Source organism: Mchenga conophoros, linkage group LG1 (assembly GCF_057382185.1).
Source record: "Mchenga conophoros isolate Kocher_MC1m ecotype Shallow Benthic linkage group LG1, M_conophoros_male_GT1.1, whole genome shotgun sequence".
In the NCBI taxonomy this organism is placed as follows: domain Eukaryota; kingdom Metazoa; phylum Chordata; class Actinopteri; order Cichliformes; family Cichlidae; genus Mchenga; species Mchenga conophoros.
This window is the reverse complement of record NC_140526.1, coordinates 2,747,381-2,769,200: the sequence shown is the minus strand read 5'-3', so window position 1 is coordinate 2,769,200 and position 21,820 is coordinate 2,747,381. Positions and strand designations below refer to the sequence as shown.

The window sequence follows — 21,820 nt, the reverse complement described above, 5'->3', positions numbered from 1 at the left end:
CAATCAGGTCTGAGAACAAGACGCACTCAGAGGGTCGAGCCTCCGCCAGCGCACCTCTCGGTCTCTGGGCAGGATTTACTTTTCAGGTTATGGTGTTGTAGTGTAAATGTACTTTCAGAAGTTTGCAACAAAAACAAGTACAAAGTGCAGTTTTTTAAAATCCATTTTAATATACTTAACATCAATTAATATAATTATCATTTGTTACTGTTTATTTTTGTGGATTTAGCACATTTTATTTATTTTATTATTTAGTTACATTTCTTTAAACTTTTAACAATAAATATCAAGTGAAAATATTTTTTATCAGTAGTTTATTTTGTTTTCCTGAAGAAATATACGTATTCATGATTTTCATATTTACAATTCATCAGATTCTCCCATGTCTGATATTCAGCCTTTCCTTCAAATAAACTATTAGCAAAGCAGATCACACACACACACACACACACACACACTATGGACGGACAAACACCTGTTTTTATGTGTTGTCGTTAGCAACAACAATGGTAAAACCATCGCGTGTCTGCTTGTTTATTTTCCACATAAACCTTTCACAATAAAGCTCAAGATCCTGTTGAGACTTTTCAAAATAAACTGAATCATGTGAAATAGTATGCAGACTATTTACCGATGAGAAGCAAAAAAGAGGCGTCAGGTGCTAAAAAATAAACCTTAGACTCAAACGTTAGAACAGGCTGTTCCCTGCAGCACGCCGCAAAGAAAACGTCTAAAAATGTGTAGTTTCATGCATCGGTAAAACACTCGACTCCAGATACACGACGCCCAGCTGGAAACACTTCAGCTGCCCGAGATTCACAGAATTTACAGAAAATGTTACATTTTTGTGATTTATATCGTTATCGGACGATAGATGTTTTATATCGGGATATGAGATTTAGTCATATCTGTTAGTCATTTCCTGTTTTATTTTGATGGTCTCTGGTCTCTCATTTCTGCTTCCCTTGTCTCATCAAGTGCCAAATCACAGCAGCCCCTCTTCTGTCATTAGTTCCAGCTGTGCCCCCACCTGTTTCCTCTCCCTCATTACCTGGTGTATATAAAAGCAGAACGCAGCATAGAAATACTTGAAGTACAAGAACATTAAACCTAAGAGAAGTACTTGAGTAAATGTACTCAGCTACTTTGTAAGATTAACAGTACCCGAGTCTGATGGCTTGGCTGGTGCCACCACTGCCCCCCTTGTAGACACACCCCTGCTTTGTGACACATGTGATCCAAAGCTCAGCTGAGGCTGTAACTGAACCGCGCTGGCCATCATTTGGGCCATAACATGACGTCACAGATCAGCTGCCGCTCATTACATCAAGCTCGGCTCGCGCTCGTCATGTGACGCTTTCTAAATCTCCAAATTAAACCTGCAAACAAACAATTACTCGAGTCAACGAGAACAATTAATTGTACGAGGCCTCTGGGGATCGAATCTGCATATCGAATGAGCTCATTATCACAGCGGCGAGAGACGGAGGAGCCACTGCAGGAGCCGCTCGCTGTTAGCCTCGCATTAATCAGCTGTTTAACCTCCTCGCACCCACAGCAAATGCTCCACAATTAAACTATCAGCTGTTAAATCTCCACCTGAACCATCTGTCAAGTCTCCGTCCATGTGACGCATGTGTGGTCAGACAGAGAGCGAAGGCTGATTCGCTTCAGTGAAGGCGACAACACGGAGGAGACAGAAACTATGACAAACACACAACACGAGCTCAAAGGATTAAATGAACAAACAGACACTCTATCATACATTATTGTTATTGTATTTTTCTACCAGATTAGAGTTTTACAAAGTGCTACAGTTCTCTGTTGTCCTAAAGTCGATAGAGCAAATATAGAGAACAGATTTCCAAAGTCAAGAGCACTGTGGACAACTTAAAGACCAGAAAATCCCACAGGGGTCCACGCATCTGAAATCTTCACCCTAACTGAAACAGAACAGGAAGAGATTTCCTTTAAACATAAACCAAACAGGCTGTTGGCTTTAAATAACTACTACTGCTGTTAAAGTCAGTGTGCGACCCATCTGCCACTGGTACACAAGAGTAATGAGCAATATCTAATATATATCAAACTAACCATCTCCTATTTATATGAAAATGGATCTGTACATACTTGTGCAGGATTTCAACCTGCAGTACCTCTGTGGCCCACTAGGGGGACCCAATGGGAATCATTGCTGTAATGGAAACAATTGAGACAAAGCAGTGACTACGATCAGACTCGTTTCCTCTGTGGAAGAGTCTCCTATCCTGTGACTGACTTCAGTTTTATTGCTGCTCACACGAGTGCTGTGTAAGACGACTGTGACGTCACAGAGAACATCCCAACAACGAAGGGATTTTGGTTTGTGAAGATGTTTCACATTCACCAATCGGTCCCAGGTTTTACACCTAAGAGAAAACACCTGAGTCTTTTTAAAACTGAACACCTGAGTGAGAGGTGGAGCATCTTCAGGAACCAGGAAGGAGTCCTGCTGCCTTCAGTTCAGGTGTTTTAGGAGAACGTGGAAGCTGATCATTCAGGACTTTGTATGTGAGGAGAAAGATTTTGAACTTTAATTGTGGATTTAACAGGAAGCCAGTGAAGAGAAGTCAGTATGGGAGGAGTATGCAAAATAAATAAATAAATAAAAATAAATAAAATGCAAAATTACAATAAGACCAAAAATATGCTAAATGATATTAAGAGGTTCCTACAATACTACCTAAATTACACTAAAAAATTCATATCTGCGATTCAAATAAAATTTGTCAAAATACTGAAAAATAAACCACAAAAGTATTAAAATAAAAACTAAAGAAAAATATAAACATTACAAAATAAACACACACAGACGAGATCATTATTAAAATATGTATATGTATAGAGTGAACAGGCTGATGATGTATTACTGTGGTCCAGAAGTAATAAAGCATGAAGTAGTTGTTCAGCATCACTGAGACGTTTTAATGATTTAATTAATCGGATGACAAAAATCAGTTCTACATATTTGTTTGAAGTGCGAGGTAAGGGATGGCTCAGACTCGGACATCAGTGGCTGTTTGCAGCTCTCACCTGTGCTGACATCATCAGGTACTTCCTCTAACTTGTTTATCTTGGTCGTTACCTTCTCTGAGACCAGCCTATTCAGCTGTTCTGGGTGGGAGTCACTGGGCATGCTCAGTGAGGGGTACGTGAAACCTGATGTGTTATCATCTGGAGCAGCGACAGACGGCTCCAGATTAACACGCCATTTTTATCATTTACCTGCAGCAAGGTCAGAGGTCACTAGAACGGCTGGCCAAACAGATCTGTTCAGTGATGACATCCCATCATAACCTCCTCTGTGACAGCAGCTGAGGCCGACGATGGCCTCCACCTGCAGGTTAAATGTGGGCGTCGCTCACACTGGTGTCCTCAGCTGTGATTGGACCACATGAAGAGCGAGCTAAAGGAGATACGAGACGCCTCTGCAGTCGCTGGAAAGGAACAAAAGTAAATAAAGGTCATAATTCGACACTGCTGAGGCATCTGTGAGAAATTATTTCAGAACAGTTTGATGCACTGTCTCCAGATCACACACTCTTTGGTGTTGGTCCCATGATGCACTGCAGCAGTGCTGTGTGCCTCCTCTCTCGGAGGCAGGAGGGGCAGTGATGGGGTAAGCCACACTGCTTTTTCCACACTTTTCACAAAGTTTTTTACTTTGGTTGCAATTTGACACCAAGAGGCTGCAGACCTGTGACCTGTCCAGGATACACGCTGCCTCTCACTCTGTGGCAGCTGGAATAGGCTCCAGCACCTCCACTGGCATTGATGGGTGGGGCCAGTGTCTCAGGGCAACATAACAGAGAAACTCATAAATCAAAGCTTCCCAAAGTCTGGGGCCCGCCCCCTGGGGGGGCAAACAGCCATTGCAGGGGGGCGGTGTGAAAAGGGGAAAAAAAAAAAAAACGCTTTGGGGCGCCCACACAAACGCAAAGCAGGAGATGAAGCATCGCTGAATACGTTTCCAAACCAACTTCATTCTAAGCCAAAGACTAGAAAATATGGTGAAGCAAATCTTCCCTTTGGCTTCACCTGCACAGGTACAGAGGTAGGTCTCCCTGCAGGATTGGTTTTCCCTGCATCAGGAGCAGCGCTGGGTTGTTCAAATCACGGACAAACAGGATCCCACATTCTTGATCTTTAGTTCACAAACACTTGTTGTAACATTTTGGAGATGTTTGCTCTTTATACAGTAAAGTCACAGCGGGATACAAATAACATCAGGCTGATCCTGACATGATTTGTCCCCCCGGTTCAAATCACGGACAAACAGGATCCCACAGCTGTTTATGTTTTTAAACCCATTTTGCACAGAGAGGCATTTTTTTTGAAAAATGTATTGATGCAATGTTGAATATTATTACACAGGAAAAAACCAACTACACATAAAATAATCACAGCGTGACGCCTCTGCCTTTCTAAATGGAGGGACAGTAACTGCGTGTAAAACCTGCAGACAGTCAGATTAACAGTAGTTTGTCTCCATCTGCCATTCATCTCATGTAAACAATAATGTGGCCACAGCGTGACGTGAAAAAGGCGCATACCTTTGACGTTGCATGAAGAACTCTGTATTCCTCGTCCACACATAAATGCAAAAAGGAGTTAAAAAAATCTCCGTTTTCGGTGATTCGCCGTTTACGTGGACGAAACAGCTGCGTGTTCACAAATACCCGTGTAGGTGCGGACGCAGCGTGAAAGAGTTAGAAGTTTATTTTATTACTGCCTGTGATTTATTGCAGATTACTTGTATTTGCTTAATTGTTTACTAAATGTTTGAGCTGTGAAATAAACCGCAATGGAGCAAAAAATGGGCGCGTGTGGTTGGAGGATGTGTTTGTGCGTGCGTGCGCGCGCGCCCGGGGGGTGGGGGACAACATTTTTCTTGTAAAACAAAGGGGGGCCTAGCAAAAACAGTTTGGGAACCGCTGTCCTAAATGAAGGAGCTGCAGAGGAAGGTTAGTGTTTCTACAGTTTGAAGCTTTGCTGCCATCTAGTGCTTCCTATTACAATCACAGCTGTGATATCTCATCAGCTTCACTTTAAAAACAAGACGAGCAAAAAACTGAAAAATAACTAGAAACCCTATAAAACTGGTACAAACAAAGTAGAAATCGAACGTGGATGAAATCATTTTTTAAAAGGACGAAAACTCGAAGGAAAAAGACAGACTTTTTCTGCATCAAGTAAGCAATACACACTAGGAAGAGGCCACCTCCAAAATAAAACTCCAAAATAAAAAATCCTTTCTGAGCAAACATGAGTATTGACAAAAACACAACATCATCACATCCACTCGTCGGAAGTCCTGAAAATACTGTAACATAATAACATGAAATTATTTTTTAAAAAGGCGAATAAAGTAACACAATCTCTTAAAATATTAAAAATAGATGAAAATGTTTAATAAAATATTTAAACAAATAATAAAAATTACTTAAATTATATACATAACTTTTAACAAAATCATAAAGGAAATATTTTATTGATTATAAACTAATAAAAGTAAATTTGTTGACATATTCAAAATACCTTTTGAACTAAATTAATAAAATGAATTTAAAATATTAAATTAAAATGTCAACGACTAACAACTTGATATTTTAAAAGCATAAATTATTTTACGTAGTCAGAATGACAATTATTTCGAAAAATCTTAGCGGAAGTGTGTTGTTAGCTTTTTAGCTTGTGGTCCTTCAGGCTGTTGTTGTGGAGGGAAGCAGTTAGCTCCGTTTGCTCGTCCTGTGTTTGGAGGATAGTTCGCTGCTGGTTTTCGCTCATTCGGAGTTTCCATAATGGCGTATCAGCTGTACAGGAACACGACGCTGGGAAACAGCCTGCAGGAGAGTCTGGACGAGCTTATACAGGTAACACTGCCCGCGGACACGGAGCCAGTGCTGCCAGTTGGTGGCATTCAGCTCCCCGCTAGCCTGTTAGCCGGATGAGCTAACAGTAGCCTGCTAGCTGTACCATGTTTCAGACTCCAGAAAACAAGCAAAAAAATCAAGTTTTTACCAGAGAGGGGTTACAATTTTGCAGGTGTGAGCTGTAGGGGATGAATAAAAGCGGGGAGGTCAAAGTTCACAGACGTACAAGTTACTGTTCTGTAACAGTGATGAAGGTTCTGTTTACCTGGTTCAAGGGTGAGAAAGCCTTTTAATTAAACGAGTTGACGCTTCTTTTTCACGTCTGAACCTCACATCATGCTCTGACACTCGCCCTCTCAGGTGTGCCGCACTGTGGGAGAGTATAGTTTGTTCTTCAGGTGGTGAGAAATACGAGGAAACATCTGACTCTTTAACTACACGTAGACCAATCAGTGCTCCCTCCAGAGGCAGAGGAAAGTCCTGTGTGCTCAAAGACCAAACCACTTTAGTGCAAAGTGGCAGATGACCTGAGTACAGCACATCTGTTTAAATCACTTCAGAAAAAAATTGTCTTGAAAATGTAAATTGTGCTTCTGATTTTTCTGTAAAGTCTTGTTTCAAAAAAGTCTTAAACCTTTTAGAACTAACAAAGCGTTAAGACTTTAGTTCAAAAACAATTCGTGTTGGCAAAGATGCCAACACAAGTTTGAATGGCTGCACTTCACTGTTGTACCGAGTTCTACCAGATGGTGGCAGCACACCCACCGGTCTGCTGGGCTATAATTTTAGGAACTGGGTATAAAATTAGGAGAGTAACTACACAAACAAAAGTAATTCTCTGTTTTTGTTCCGTGTGCCATCAGCTGTTACAACATTCCTGTTTGTGAGTGTTGTCTTGTTGTTGCCCTCGAGTTCATCTCATTTCATTTGCACCTGTGCAGGTGAAATAGATTCAGTGGTTTCTTCTTCGAATGTTCACCTGACTTTGTGTTTTACTACAATGATCGCGTGTTCCCACCATTTCTTTGAGCTGTTTATTATTTAAAAATCTTAAATTTAAACTAATAAATGTGTGTGTGTGTGTTCAGACTCAGCAGATAACTCCTCAGCTCGCTCTTCAGGTCCTCCTCCAGTTCGATAAAGCCATCAACACAGCGCTCGCCAACCGAGTCCGCAACAGGGTCAATTTCAGGGTGAGTCCATCTGTATTTTCTCAAGCTCCGCCTCCTAAAAAAAAAATCATCCAACCCCGCCTCTGTCTCTGTCTCCACCTCTCAGGGATCTCTGAACACATACAGGTTCTGCGACAACGTGTGGACGTTCGTTCTGAATGACGTTGAGTTCAGAGAGGTCACCGAGCTCGTGAAGGTCGACAAGGTCAAGATTGTCGCCTGTGATGGAAAGAGCGAGTCGACCCACAACAAAACTGATAAATGGCAAGTACAACACACACACACACACGTGCGCATGTCCATCAGAATCGGCCCTCCTTGTTTACTTTATTTGAGTGCAGCTCTTAAAAATCAATTGTACCAAAATCGTTTTTGTTCATTAAAACATTTTCTGCCGACACGACGCAGCAGCAGGGACGAGCTCCTCGTGCTCTGCGGCAGACGTTCTGTGTTTTTGTGCTTCAGCTTTATTCCTTTTTTTAATGCTTGGACTCTGAGAGGAGCTTTGCATGATTGTTCAGAATAATCCTTTATCTCAGCGTGCGTGTTTTAACGTTCAAAAACACTTTGCTGTCTCTTCATTTACACACATGCAGAAGTGCAGCTACTTCCTACCTTGACCTTTCACAATAAAATCCACAGATAAATATGCTGTTTAATAAGTAAAAAAGGCTTTAAGATCTGATTTGTGAAAGTAGATGCTGATACCACAGCATAAAGATGCAGTCAACATAAAGTTGCTCCAGCAGATTCTCACATTTTCTTCTTCTGTGCCGGTGTTATTCGTCGTTAATGTCGTCTTTTCTTCTCTTTAGATTTGGGCGGCCGGCTCTCTGGGAGTTCCTCTGTGGGACAAAGTCCCGGATGGACCTGGACTGTACATATAATTTATTACAGCGGTCACCTGTGTGGGTGTGTGCGGCAGTTTGCTTTGTTTTTTATTGTTTACGGAAGTTTTTGTTCAGTTTGTTGTGATTACTGAGTCATGAATAAAAACTTTATTTAAAACACAAAGAACCTCTGAGCATTCGAGCTCTTCTGTTCCATCAGGTATCATGACGGACAAAGGTTTTAAAAAAAGAGGTGGGGTGGGGGTTGATATTCTGAGCTTTAAATTCAAAAGAAAAACAAATCCCCCCCCTCAAATTTGTGAGAAAAAGCTCAAATTTACAAGAAAAATTTCAGATTTGCGAGAATTTAAAAACCTTAAACCAAGAGACAAAAACTGAGATTCATAAAAAGCTTCGGATCTGTGAAAATAAGATTGTGAGAAACACAAAATTAAATGAGTCTTAAACAGCGATTTGTTCAGATTATAAAAGGACCGAAGACGTTTCCAGAGTTTTTTCTGCTTTATTTACTACAACATCAGGACTGACATCATGTAGAAAAGAAATCACGGTAAAAACGACACGATTTCGCTCCTCAGCTTCCTCGTTTGCTTCATAAACAAGCAGAATATCAACACATCTTTGTCTCGTATTCGCTGCGGTGAGACTGATTATTGACGTCATATTTGGACCCATAATACATCATCTGTATGTACATCTCAGAAAAGAGCAGATATAAAATATAGATATTATAACTCTGTGTAAACGGATCAATACTGCACAGAGACGGAAATGGCTTCAGCTTCCAAACATTACAAAAAAAAAGACTTAATCCAGACGAGATGTTGAGAAACGGGACGTTAGCGGCCGCGTTTCAGCAGAACCTGCTCGAGAAAAGTCTCATTTTAAGTGTTTTCAGCCTCTCAGAAACTCGCCGACGTCTCAGCGATCAGAAGCTGCTGACGGTCAGTTCTGCTCTTTATACAACATATCAAAAAGAAACAAAAAAATAGGTGCCAGGTGTTAGCTCCAAGAGGAACTCTTTCATTATAGCTCTATTTGTATATATGCACGCAAATGTTACGTACTCTGTCACCAGTTTATTAGGAGCAGCAAGTTTAAAAAAATGGAAGCAGCACTGAATTTTCTGCTTAAAATTTTTGTTAAAAAGAAAAAACTGTAGAAACTGCCTGTAAATATTCTCTTCACCCTCTCACAGCGAGACGCTGAGCTTGAGATTTCAAACTAAAATCTGACTTCCAGGATCTCACGTGTGCTGCTTTTCTTTTAAATTTGGATTTTTAGCACCAAACCAGACTTGGACAGTCTGTAAATCTGACTCATTAAAAACGTAACCTTCAACCTTTGCTTCACTTCAGGCGTCCGTTTCTGTTATTTGGTCGACATCGCTGAGCAGGATACGTGTGAAGCAGCTCCGACGTGTTGAAACCTCTATGATGGCAGATTTGCTGCTGTGTTCCTAATAAACTGACCTCCGAGTGTAGTTACTTCAGATCAGTAGAGTCAAAGTGTTTACAGAGAGATAAGAGCAGCTGCTGTGAGCGGCAGAAACCGTGAAATGCTCCTTTAGTCGCAGAGCGCTCAGCTGGAAGTGACGCGGACGTGTAAAGCTGCTTCAGAGCTGCCAAATGTTCATCGCACAGGTTTGGGACCGTTTCTGGTTCCAGATGTAAAAACATTAAAAGAAACATCCACCAGTAAAGTCCAGCCTCTGTTCTTCCTCCCAGTCTTCCTGCCTCTTCCCATCGCCTCAGTCGAGGAAGCGCTGGCAGGCTTTCTTCCAGCGGCAGGCTGTGCACCACTGGTCTCTGTGCTCGATGCCGTAAACCTTACGACACTTTTTGGCCTCGCCGCGAATCCTTCTGAAAAAACACGGAGACAAAAGGGTCAGCGAATGACTTCAAGATTAAAGCTTCACGCACATGAAAGGAAGCTGTAAGCTCGAGCCAACATAGGACAGCAGCTGGCCAATCAGACGCCACTGTGTCATCGAGTTTTCCTCCCGTGGCTTCGTTATCAGGGACGTGTGCACTGAGCTCAGCGATCAGCTGAATGGGAGGATCTCATAGACTACAGCCATCTCATATATACAGTCTTTGTTCAACAAAAGAGAAGCACTGACCTGGAGGGGGCGCTCTGATGCTGCAGCCACTGCTCTCCCACACTGACCGAACGCACCCGGAATGACAGACTCTGAAGAAGAGAGAGGAAGAGGAGGTCAGATTGGAGCTTTTCATTGTTTCTCTGTTGCTTTCTGAAGCACGAACAAAAAAAACAGAAGCAGGGCGCCGTGACCCGTTCTCGGGGACGGAGCCTTGATTAAAGTGTTCATATTCCACGTTGGAAAGTCAAAGAGAAGCACGATAATTCAAAAAACAAACATAAAATGACCAAAGCAGAGACAAAGAATCGAAGACATGAGATAAAATCGCCACAGAAGGATGAAAAAGACAAGACGCCTCCACACGTTCATGTTATTGTGTGTCTGGCTCGTCGTCAGGAGGTGTTTTGTTTTTATTTTCAGGCCCAGCTGCCTGTTTTCAGTCGTGCAGTCGTGCATGAAGCAGCTGTTTACAGCCGTCACCGCTGAGCAGTGTCCTCTGCCGGCCTGCAGGTGGCAGCGCTGCTCTGCAGTGCACAGCTCATGGAGAATTAATCACAAATGATGTGAGGGGATTTTCCTGCCTGAATGAAACCATGAGGGAGGAGTACGCACCCTCCTTTCTCCAGAATGAAACCAGTTTGAACAGGCTGCGGTGGCAGGAAGCAAACAATCGGCTGCTGTGCACACTCACCGAGAAAACACCGAATTGGAGAAGTGAGGGCAGAGTGCCGGCTGTGGGGGGGATGCACCGTAATTAGCTTTAAAAACTTGGATAGAACCTAAAATTCTCAGGGAAAGTCCTCCGTGCTGCTTCCTCTGCAGATCGGGGACAGAAAAGTCTGTTTTTAATGAAGACAGAGCCTCACTGTGCACACACACACACACACTGTTAGGACACAACCTTCACTCTTCTTTAAGGATAACTTTGGGTTAATTGTGGACTTTCCGCCGTAAAGACCCGGCCGAGGGCAGCAGCTTCGTTAGAGCTCTGTCACGCCGAGTTTTTGTGCCCAAAGCACAAGTGAGCCAAAATTTCACCTTACACCTCTGACACCCTGCTGCGGGACGCTTTTAGTTTTTATGTCGGTTCCACCTCAGACTGAGAGACGTTCGGTGTCCGGGTGCCGCCATGGTAGCAGCAGCAAACTTTTCCTGCTTTAATTGAAGCTTTTTTCTCTGATGGATCCTGAAATACCTACGAACGCTCCAGCAGGGAAGCAACAACTTCTGTGGTGCAGTAATGATGAGTCTGACTCATTCTGTCGGATTAAAGGGATGAAACAGAAGTTTGCTTCACGATCCTTTTTCTGAATTGGGGGGGGGGGGGGACAGGTGAGCTGGTCTCATCGTGGACCCAACCAATTACACTGTGGGTCTCACTGAAGGATACATCTCGTGCCAGACGTCATGGTAACCGGATACTGTTTTTTTTAGCCCATTCGACGCAGCTGTAGTGTCTAACTGTCCACGCTGCTCCTCGGTAGCTTCGAGGACACAAAGTGTGAGCTCAGCACACCTTCACAATAAAACCTGATTATTAAAAAACTGAAGTCTGAATTTTGGGGAAACTTTCTGATCGAACTGTTTTTTGTTTTTCGACCTTTAAGCTCACACCTCCCCCAGCAGCAGCTGCATCCTGCTTCAACTACAGCGACACAGACACCTACTGCAGAGCCGTGTGATTAAAAACAGCCAAAGTTCTATTATTAACTCAGCTTATCAACAACTGCTCTGACTTTACATCCAGGTATCCGCGTCGTGTTGGGGGCGATATCAGCTGAGCCTGCAGACGGGCAGCACCCACGCCTGCTGAGCTCCGCTGTTTATCCTCTGTGGGCGTGCTGAGCCCGCAGCAGAGACTATTTAGATACTTCTGTGTTTATGTTTTCACAGATAACAAAGGTTCAGATCCCTGATCGCAAGTTAGCGTGCTCCTCGCGGCATCATAAGCCCGGATAAATGTACCCGTGATGGCGTAAAAACGTGGAAACCACATCAAATCAAACATGGAGATCCCAGATGTGCGGGAGCGACCCGTTAATAACGAGTTCTCTCAGGTTCCTATAAATACAGATCTTAGTTGCTCTGAAGATTTACCTGTTTGTGGCAGGTGGTGGGCGGGGCTGTCCAACGGCAGGATGGTGTGGCTGCTGCCGCTGACACCACGTGTTGACTCGGAGGAGGAGCCTAAAAACAAAAAAATACGAGTTAGCTATAACAATAAAAGTAATCATTAATATTTTACAGCCGAAAAAACATCAACACACCTGGTAGGAGTGCTCTGATTGGACCTGCCAGAAGCTGCCAGAAGACGAGGGGGCGGAGCAACTCAGGGCGGCACAGGAGGGAGACGGTGGAGACGGTGTTGGTGGGCTGGAAGGCGAGGACGGGGAGGAAGCCGGTGAGGCGGGGGAGGAGCCGCTGTGTCCAGAATGGGGAGGAGACCGTTGCTGCGGATGCTCCCATTGGTTGATCTCAGTGTAGTAAAAATCCTCCTCACTGCGGGAACAGCGCTCATGTTCGCCACCACGGCTGTAAGAGGTCAGAGGTCAGAGGTTATTATTAAACAAATTCCTTCCTTACTGTCAGAAAAACTTTCTGAAGAACAATTTTATATAAATACAGTTTTTAAAAATATATGGAAGCCCATTGATGTCAGAAATTTCATTAAAATGCTGAAATTTCAGGATTTAAAAAATAAATGTAAATATGAACACATTGCATATCTGTGTGGGAGCAGCTGCGGTCAGACTTGATATAAAAATGTAAAGATATAAATCTGAAGTTTTCAAATGTTTCTGGCAGTAACGAGCTTCCATATTTAGCTCGTCCCGAGGCTGAGCAACGCCAGAGAATGGAGCCGCCGTCTGGTGAGGCTTACCACAGGTGTGTCGTCCTGATATGGCGTTTAATTCCCACCACAGACGTCAGCACTTTACCGCAGCTCGGCCACAGACACCTGTACGCCACCTTCACCGAGTTCTGCAGGAGGAAACGCATCATCACCACCGGCAACTTTCGTGGTCTTCGACACTTCGACAATCAATAAATCGTTTTTCCGTGACTGCTGTAAACCGCCACTTACCCTGCGTTTCCGTGGTGCTGGCTCATCAAACAGCACCTGGTCCAGCTCCATGTCAACACCCTCATCAGGAGGCGTGGCCGGGCTGGCATCGGACTCTTTGATTGGCGGGGAAGGAGCCGGGCTTCGGTGAGCGTGGCCGACGCTCCAGTAGCCGCTGTCGGAGAGCTCGCCGCCGCCACATTCCATCGAAGCTGCTGAAACAGCAAAAACAACAAAAACCATCAGAGGGAGAAACACCTCCAGCCTCGCTTCGTGGAGGAAAAACGTGTTGCTTGTTTGTTTGTTTGATGTTGTGTACCTGCGAGGTCAGGCTGGGCGGGGCTGTGCAGCAGCGGGCTGCAGGACAAACTGCTGAGAACCATCGCTGCCATCAGCTCGTTCATGTCCACCTCATGAGGACTCCTCTGACTGCAGGACGACAGGAAGCGGCGTTTAAACACGTTTACAGGTAAACACAGAGTAAACGATAAATAAACACCAGAGGCGGGACGCGTCTGACCTTTTCGGGACATCGATGCTGGAGGACACGGATCTGCTGCAGGATGAAGGCGAGCTGTCGACTGAAGATTCACCTGCTCCTCCACACTGGAAATACATCTGAGATCAGACAGACACGGCTCACTGTGATTGGCTCAGAAAGCTGCCAGTCAACACAAACCTCCACGAACAGAAATACTCTTAATTTGGACAGACGCTGCGTTTTCCCCACATTATTTCTCAGCTCAACATCCAGGACCAGCACTCACCTTTAATCCAAGATGGCCGTCTGCTCTGCTTGTCGCTTGCTGTCCCGCTGCCACCATCGTCACCACAGTCTCACCAGTCTCCAGGTTGACCCCCGGACAGGTAGAGGTCACAAGTGCCCCAAGAGGAGAACGCTTCCCCAGACGAGCCTTTGGTATCATGTCTGCAAGAAACAAAGGAGTCTCTGTAAGCACAGCCAGGAAGCTGCAGGTGAAGGAAACCACCATGTGGCTGGAAGAAAAACACCTGCAGGGCTGTGGCTGGAGGTACTGGTTCTGTCCAGGAGAGGAACCGCTGCAGAACCAGGACCTCCACCAGCAGCTCGTCAGCAGGACATCACTGTCTGCTTCGGTCACAGATATTAGCAGAGGAGAAATTTATAAACGGTGTTTAATGATTCAGATAAGAAAACCTGAAGGGACCGTGCATGCCCCGCCCACGCCGTGTTGGATTAGGACCAACGCCACACCTCCGCCTTTGTGTAAACACTGCATCTGTGCACAAACTCACGGCTAAGATTTATCTGCTGACCCTCTGAGAGGCCCATCCCACAGGTTGGGCACCAGTGGACTACCTATCTAACTGTGAGTCTGCAGATATCCACTCCGAGTACACAAACACGTTGTGTACTTTTATCGTTGTTGTTTTTTAGTTTACTGGAGGATCTGAATCGTTCTGCTGGGAAAACGTTGGCTGTGGATTAAAATCTGAGTGAGTCACAGGCTGCAGAGTCATTTACAGTCAGGCTGTGTGTGTGTGTGTGTGTGTGTGTGTGTCATTACCAGCTCACTATCACTGTCACTAACAGCGTAGAGGATTAACATGAAGAGAGCAAATGGGTGTAACTGTCCATCAGCCTCTTTTTATCAGTTTACATCTGTTAACATGTGTGACCAAAAGTATGTGGACATGTTCCTCTGTGTATTTCTTTCCTCGGGTGGGGTGGGGTGGAGGTGGGGGGTGATTGTCATCTTGAATGAGCAGAGAAAAACAGCTGGTAGAAAGCTGGAAGGCCATGGCTGATGATCATTACAAGCTGCAGCATAAACAATTTCTCCATTTCCCGTCATTCAGAGCGAGCAGTCAGGGAAGCGCTGTCAGGGGTGGCGTCCACATACTTTAGCTTCACTTCAGGCTTTCAGATGTTGGAGTTTAAGGCAATCCTGAACTCTTCCCTGCACACTTTTCTGATGCTGACTTCTTTAAATGGTGTCCTATTTGGTGATGTCAGTGACCAAAGCACCAGAGTGTCCCTTAAAGTTCAAACACACACACACACACATCTACACAGTATTATAGTATTAAAGACGCTTTTTGTAAAAACTCTCCAATGAAAACTTTCCCCAGAACGCTGCAGCTCTTTGCAACAATGTTTCAGTGCAGTGGTCAAACACGGAGATCAAGCGTGGTGGAAATACGAATCACACACACATATTGCGCTAACACGCGGTTAAATATTGTTGGCGTGTTCTTGTCTTACACACCTTGTGGCTCACAGTGGTATTACACGAGAGCGCAGTCCGCCCGTGTTTTAGCTTCAGGCGACCTCTCTGCAGCACAAACACACGTTTCACTGACTTTAGAAGGTTTGAAAGTGGTTTCGGCTGCATGGCTGTTTCACATGAAGTACCTTTAATGACTTGGGACAGGACGTCAGCTGTTTCCAAACAATGTCTCCAGCAGAGGTCAGGAGCGTCACTAACACCCAGCTGGAGGTTATCTACATGTGCAATCACAATAAAGGGCTATTCTATTTTATTGTGTGGATGCCCTCAAATTATTCTTCTTTAAAAAATTCTGCTCTTTCTGCTAATGCGTGCTATGACTTTTGGTGCTCATAACTTCTATACTTTTTGAGATATTGAATTTTTTTTTTGCAATATTTTTTGCCCATTTCTGCCATATTATCAGTGGCCTCACTGATTTTCCTTGCCGGGTTGACCTGTGTTTTAGCTCAGTGAGATGAGCATCCGTTCTCAGACTGGGAGGCCGGGGTTCAAATCCCGCTTATGGCAAAATTTCTTTCAGTTAACAGTAAAACTTTTTAAACTCTTTTCAACACAAATTTCAGCTTTTTCACCCATTTTCAGCAGAATTTTCAGTTTTTCCTGCTGTTTTCAGAAAAAAACTCTTTTCAGCCCAAATTCTGCTTATTCACCTCTTCTGCAAAATTTTCAGCCTTTTCACCTCTTATCAGCACAAATCTCAGCTGTTTTCAGAAAAAAAACTCTTGAGCAGAAATTCTGGTTATTCATCTCTTTTCAGCGCAACTTTCTTCTTCTTCACCTGTTTTCAGCAGAAATTCTGCTGATTGACCTCTTTTCTGCAAAAATTTCAGCCTTTTCACCTCATATCAGCACAATTCTCAGCAGCTTCTGCTCATTTCAGCAAAATTGTCAGTCTCTCCACATGTTCTTTGTCAGAATGAGTTTGGCTCAGTGAGACAAGTGGCTGCCTTGAGACCAGGAGGGTCAGGTTCAAATCCTGCTCAGGGCAACATTTTTTTTCCACCACATTTCAGCAAACAATTTCTGCTTCTTCACCTGTTTTCTGCAAAATTTTCAGTTTCTTCACTGCCATACAACGTTTTGCAATTTTTTAACTTTTTCAGCTTTTTTCAGCAGACATCTTACGCGTTAAGGCATCCACACAGCATTTTCGCAGGAAATGCAATTTTTTCTAGTTCTAGTTTAAATCAGTAAATTTTTATCGGTCTCAGAAACACGCCACTCATGAATGTGGTATTTCGATTTCTGTCCTGCGTCTCCATAGAGTTACTGATCATATTAGAAGTTGTCTGCCTATATTCACCGAGTTTTACCGTGAGAGCGTGCTCTGTTTCTCCTCTGGCTGAACTGCAGCCAGTTTCTGTAAAATGGAATTAACAGGAAGTGCAAACAACTCCTAAAATCAGCCTCACGGAGCCCACTTTGGGAATCACTCCTGTAGGATCCTTGCTTTTCAACATAAAGCACTTCAGACTGTTAGTGAGCACACACCGACACACCCACGCACACATAACCAATCGGATTCCTTCGTCCCTCCACAATAAGAGCCCCGCATGAACAGGAAAATAGCAACTCTGCAGCTGATCATTAACTCCTGAAACACAAAGTGAGGCTCCTCCAACTCCTCACGCTGTGTTTGATCGGAAGGACGACGCAGAGGAGGAGGACACAAAAATATGAACCTTTTCACAAAAAACTAAAAAATCCTTCATTAAAAAAATGATTATCAAACAGAAGAAGTGAGAAAAAGAGAAGCAGTCAGCCCGACGCTGTAACTCCCAGCAGCCCCATCCTCACAGCATTACACACAGTCTACACACAACAAACAAACAAACAAATAAATAAATAAAAACACACGCGCACTGCGCATGCTTCAGCAGTAAAACTCTGAGAGCAGTAAAAGTGCTTTAAAGCGAGCAGCTGTCACCTACCTGCAGACTGAGAAAAGCACCAAAAACAAGACTCGGAGGATTCCTGAGTGTGTGTCTGCTGCCGTTCAATGAGAGCTCAGAGTGTGTGTGAGGGAGAGTGTGTGTGGCTGCAGTTCAACACCTTCAGTGCGGGACAAGAGACCTGCAAGACCCGGACTGGATCCGGCTGGACGGGAGCTCCTGAAACCCTCAGAGCTGCACGCAGGCAAAGCCGCTGCTGTAGGAACTTTCCACCCAAACCGAAGGAGGGGCGGATGGGGGGAGGAGGGCATCACTCAGCATCTTTCAGCTGACAGGGAGGTGGTGCAGGCAGGGTGGAGGCAGGGCTGATATTCAAACCGGCACATTTTCCCCTGCAGGTCCGGGGACCCTGACCCTGCTTTCTGTAAAAGCCACAAGTGAAGACTCAAAATAACAGAGGGGCAGCTGAGCGGGTCACACAGGGGTCAGCGCAGAGCCCCCACCCACCACCTCCACAGTGAGTTTAATTAGAGAGGCCGTGGACAGGACTTGGTTCAGGTTCGGTTTTTCTGTGAAGCTGGAAAGAAACTCTCACCTTCGAGGTCACGAAATCTTTTTATTCTATTTTATGTGGTTTCTACTGAGCAGAGCTCTTCTACTGGGTTATTTTCTGGATTTTATTCTATGCTACTCTGATTTTGTAACTTTTATGGAGCTTTTTTGTGTCATGTTATGTGGCAAACTTACTGATTTAGATTATCTTGGCTTGTCTGTCCTTCCACAGGCTCGACCTTTGACCTTTCTTGCTCTGTTCTCACTGACTGACCTACATCCTGTAAAAAGGTGGAGGAAGTTCTCTCCTTCGGTCTGTCTGTTGCTGGAGCTCATGCTGGATGAATCCTGTTCATGGTTTTTCTTGGCCTTCAAACACGACCTGCCAGCATTTAGTCAGGACAAAGCAGCTGACTTGATATGCTCTTTGTTGTTTTTGGCTAAACGTCTGCTGATCACAGCTGTGATGATGCGACTGGAATAGAGGTTTTTGCTCTCTAGAGCATTTTTTCCTCCTGGTTAAGTAAAAGTGAAATACATAAACTCAGACATTGCTGTTATTGAAACGCAGTTTTCTATTGTCAGCGCGGTCATGTGATCGCTTCAGTTTGCTTACAGGGTTATTTAAAAAGTTCAGATTTGTTTTCAGAAGTGGAGCCAAACTTTGAACCTGAAACGCAGACGGAGCTTTTTACTCATATCATTTATGAAGCTGCTGTATGTTTGTGTTTGCTGCTGTAACGGGAATCTTCTGAGATTTTTGGATAAAGAATCCGTCATCCTAAATTTGAGGTGAGAAGAATACCTGCTGCCTCCACCTTTATGTTATTTGTGTTTTTTTATGCAGTCAGTCACAAACTTTACCGTCGTGACTCGCAGATGTCGGAGGATTTCTTTTTCTTTCTTTGTGCCACTAAACGGTGAATCACCAGTTTGGACTAGAGTGGCCCCTCAGGACAAAACACATACCAGAGTGAAAGCACAAGCATGAAGGGAAACAGACGTGAGATGACACATTCCTCCAAATAAAGATGATTTTAAATAGAGGGAATAATAAGCTCAGTGTTGATGAGGCTCTGAGGTAGACGTACTCTGAGTCCTGCTGGGTGACAAACTTTGGCTTCAAAGTTGAAATTTGATCTTCAGTTTGACAATTCTTACAGTTAATACACTCACACTGTTATTATCACAGACACAGAGGTTCAGATACTGTTTGGTCTTTCTGAACATTTTTCTATGCTCTCACTGTGTCAGGAAACAACAAGGTGCTTTACAGAAAACCCCCCAAATCATACAATCCGCTGTGGGCAGCACACGGTGACAGTGAGAAGGAAGAACCCGCTTTGCACAGGAAGAGACCTCCAACAGAGCCAGAATCAGGGAGGGGGGGAGACAGGAGGTCTCAGTGTATGTCTATTGCAGCATGACTAAGGGAGGATTCAGGGTCACCTGGTCCAGCCCTAACTATATGCTTTAGCAAAAAGGAAAGTTTGAAGCCTAATCTTGAAAGTAGAGATAGTGTCTGTCTCCTGAATCCAAACTGGAAGCTGGTTCCACAGAAGAGGGGCCTGAAAACTGAAGGCTCTGCCTCCCATTCTACTTTTAAATACTCTAGGAACAACAAGTAGGCCTGCAGAGTGAGAGCGAAGTGCTCTAATAGGGTGATATGGTACTACAAGGTCATTAAGATAAGATGGGGCCTGATTGTTTAAGACCTTGTATGTGAGGAGCAGGATTTTGAATTCTGGATTTAACAGGAAGACAAAACAGGAGAAATCTGCTCTGTCTTTCTAGTCCCTGTCAGGACTCTTGCTGCAGCATTTTGGATCAGCTGAAGGCTTTTCAGGGAGTTTTTAGGACATCCTGATAATAATGAATTACAGTCGTCCAGCCTGGAAGTAATAAATGCATGAACGAGTGTTTCACTCTCAGACAGGTGGATTCTAATTTTAGAGATATCGATGAGATGAAAGAAATCACAGCTATGTTCCTGCTGAAGGATAACAATCCCCAGTGAGAGTCACGTACACCAGAGAAGCACGAGCCTCCAAAACCCGCTTTCCTTGAGTTTATGACGTCATAGAACGTCATGTGACACAGTCCGGAGGATCGAAGACTAACAAACATGAACTCTGAACTCTGGTGCTCCCCGATCCGCGCCGGGTTTTCCCATCAGCACCCGCGGTGCCGCTCGAGCCCCGTAGTAAACAAGCTCACCACGTGGGGGAGGAGCTGAGCTCTGATTGGCGGAGGTCTGGAGCGCAGGCACACACCCCACCGAGGACTGTTGTTTATTGTGAGCAGGAGCGGACCGACCGTCTGTGGCAAAGCTGCAGGACACACACACCAGCACCGCGTACGCATCTGCTGCGCCTGCGCATTTCGCGCTAAGGCTCGATTACTGCGCAGGAACATCTGCGGAGTTTCAGCGGTGTGATCCTGCAGAGATAACAAAGAGACGGCTGTGGGCGGAGCGTGTGTGCAGGGGTACAGAGCTGCACGTAGCACACACACACACGCACACACACACACGCTGCGCTGCTTGCGTGAGCTACGTGCAGGCCCCGCAGAGCCGCCGTTAAAGGAACATTCCGCCTCTTTTTGTGCTCCGTGTTAATGAGTCACGCCGACAGTTTGACCCACTTTCTCTGCGCTCGCAGCTCCCACTGTGTGACAGTTCACAGCAAAAATAACAGCCAGAAAAACATCAGCAGGACACAAGATGCGGAGAGATTTTAATCAGGAATGAATTATTTTCTCAGTCTGACTCAAAACTGTTTAAAGGCCTCCTGATATTTATTATCAGCTCTATGAAGAGCGTCGTGTGACTGTTTCAGATAGTTTTCAGCAGCTGCTCAGGAATTTATGGACAGATTTGCAGGAGAAGTGAAGGCGAGGTGGCCAAACATGAAGTCCTGGTGCCCACATCAGGATATTTTCAGCATCAAACTGATAATTCCCTGAATTTCTGGAATTTTTGCTCTTTGTTTTTATCATTTTAAGATGGAAATGCTGTTCTTTTTTATTTTTATTTGTTTTAGGAAAACAGAAATCAGATTCAGCAAATCCTAGAATATAAAGAATAGTAAAGCCAAAAGACTCTCTGTGGTGCTTTTAAACACCGTTCTCTGTAATCTTACTCCTGCTGAGTCAGCACACACACACAGACGTGATTCACTCCTCTGTGTGTGTCTGCTTTCAGACTCTGAGGCCGTTTCAGGCTTTCTGCGGGAGGCGATCTGATGAACGTACCCGTGTCACCTGCTTTTTAAGATCAGGCGTGTTTCAAAGCTGTCTGTCACACGTGTCCTGAGACGGCTTCTCTGGGAATCATCTAATCACTGTGTGTCAGTGCTGCATGGAGCTGCGCTGCAAAGGAGAGGAGTGCAGCTCTGTGTGTTTCCACAACGCCCAGTTATGGCGTGTTTCTGGGTGCACATATATTACTTAGACAACTACTTAGTGAACTAAGACACTGAAAACAACCTATAAAGGCCTCAAAAGGATCACATTAATACATCTGTTTCTGCTGCTTCAGCATCAGTGCGATGACTACGTGACAGTAATAAGGAGACATTATCATCCAACCAATAAACAAGCAAGTGCTTCACCTTCAGCAGATCAAGTAAATAAGATGGCTACAAATGGAGGAAATTCAGTTTTACTCGGTTTAAGATCTACTTACGAGTTTCAGACCTGCGCAGAAAACACCAGGAGTGCAACATGCATCCATTTTCTCCACTGCTTATCCGCCCGTGCTGCAAAGAGCTGGCTTTCAGGGCGGACAGGGCAGGAGGAGGTGTCGCTGCGGCCTATCAAAGCTCACTGTGGCTGCGAGGCACAGAGCTGAGCGTTCAACCTCGCCTCCTTCAAAAGTGCTCGTAGAAGAAGAGGAGAAAACCTGAAGAGGCCAAAGCTACAGCAACGCTTGTAATGAAAGACTTCATTACGTGACCAACACGTTTCAGCTCGAGGCTTCATCGAGGACAACAGAGTAGAA

The 21,820-nt window shown here is 44.5% G+C and overlaps 2 protein-coding genes across 6 annotated transcripts; one reads left to right on the top strand and one right to left on the bottom strand.

Annotated features, from left to right (window-relative positions):
* Positions 1–5,722: 5,722 nt before the first annotated feature.
* Positions 5,723–8,101, top strand: gtf2a2 (general transcription factor IIA, 2). The gene is made up of 4 exons (XM_085278493.1): positions 5,723–5,912; positions 7,001–7,105; positions 7,191–7,348; positions 7,900–8,101. Coding segments are annotated over exons 1-4 (336 nt in total). The 5' UTR covers positions 5,723–5,840; the 3' UTR covers positions 7,901–8,101.
* Positions 8,102–8,417: 316 nt separating this feature from the next.
* znf395a (zinc finger protein 395a) lies at positions 8,418–21,619 on the bottom strand. 5 transcript variants are annotated; one of them, XM_085278302.1, is made up of 10 exons: positions 21,506–21,619; positions 13,871–14,031; positions 13,624–13,721; positions 13,423–13,532; positions 13,125–13,318; positions 12,921–13,021; positions 12,307–12,571; positions 12,137–12,226; positions 10,058–10,128; positions 8,418–9,794 (listed from the first exon to the last, which is right to left on the bottom strand). In XM_085278302.1, exons 1-10 carry the CDS (start codon positions 21,543–21,545, stop codon positions 9,686–9,688), a joined length of 1,239 nt encoding a protein of 412 aa, XP_085134428.1. In that variant the 5' UTR covers positions 21,546–21,619; the 3' UTR covers positions 8,418–9,685. The 5 variants fall into 5 exon arrangements, with proteins under 5 accessions (XP_085134428.1, XP_085134351.1, XP_085134506.1 ...); XM_085278225.1 differs by having other exon boundaries at positions 8,418–9,797; positions 13,125–13,315; positions 21,506–21,618; XM_085278380.1 differs by having other exon boundaries at positions 8,418–9,797; positions 13,624–13,709; positions 21,506–21,618.
* Positions 21,620–21,820: the final 201 nt, after the last annotated feature.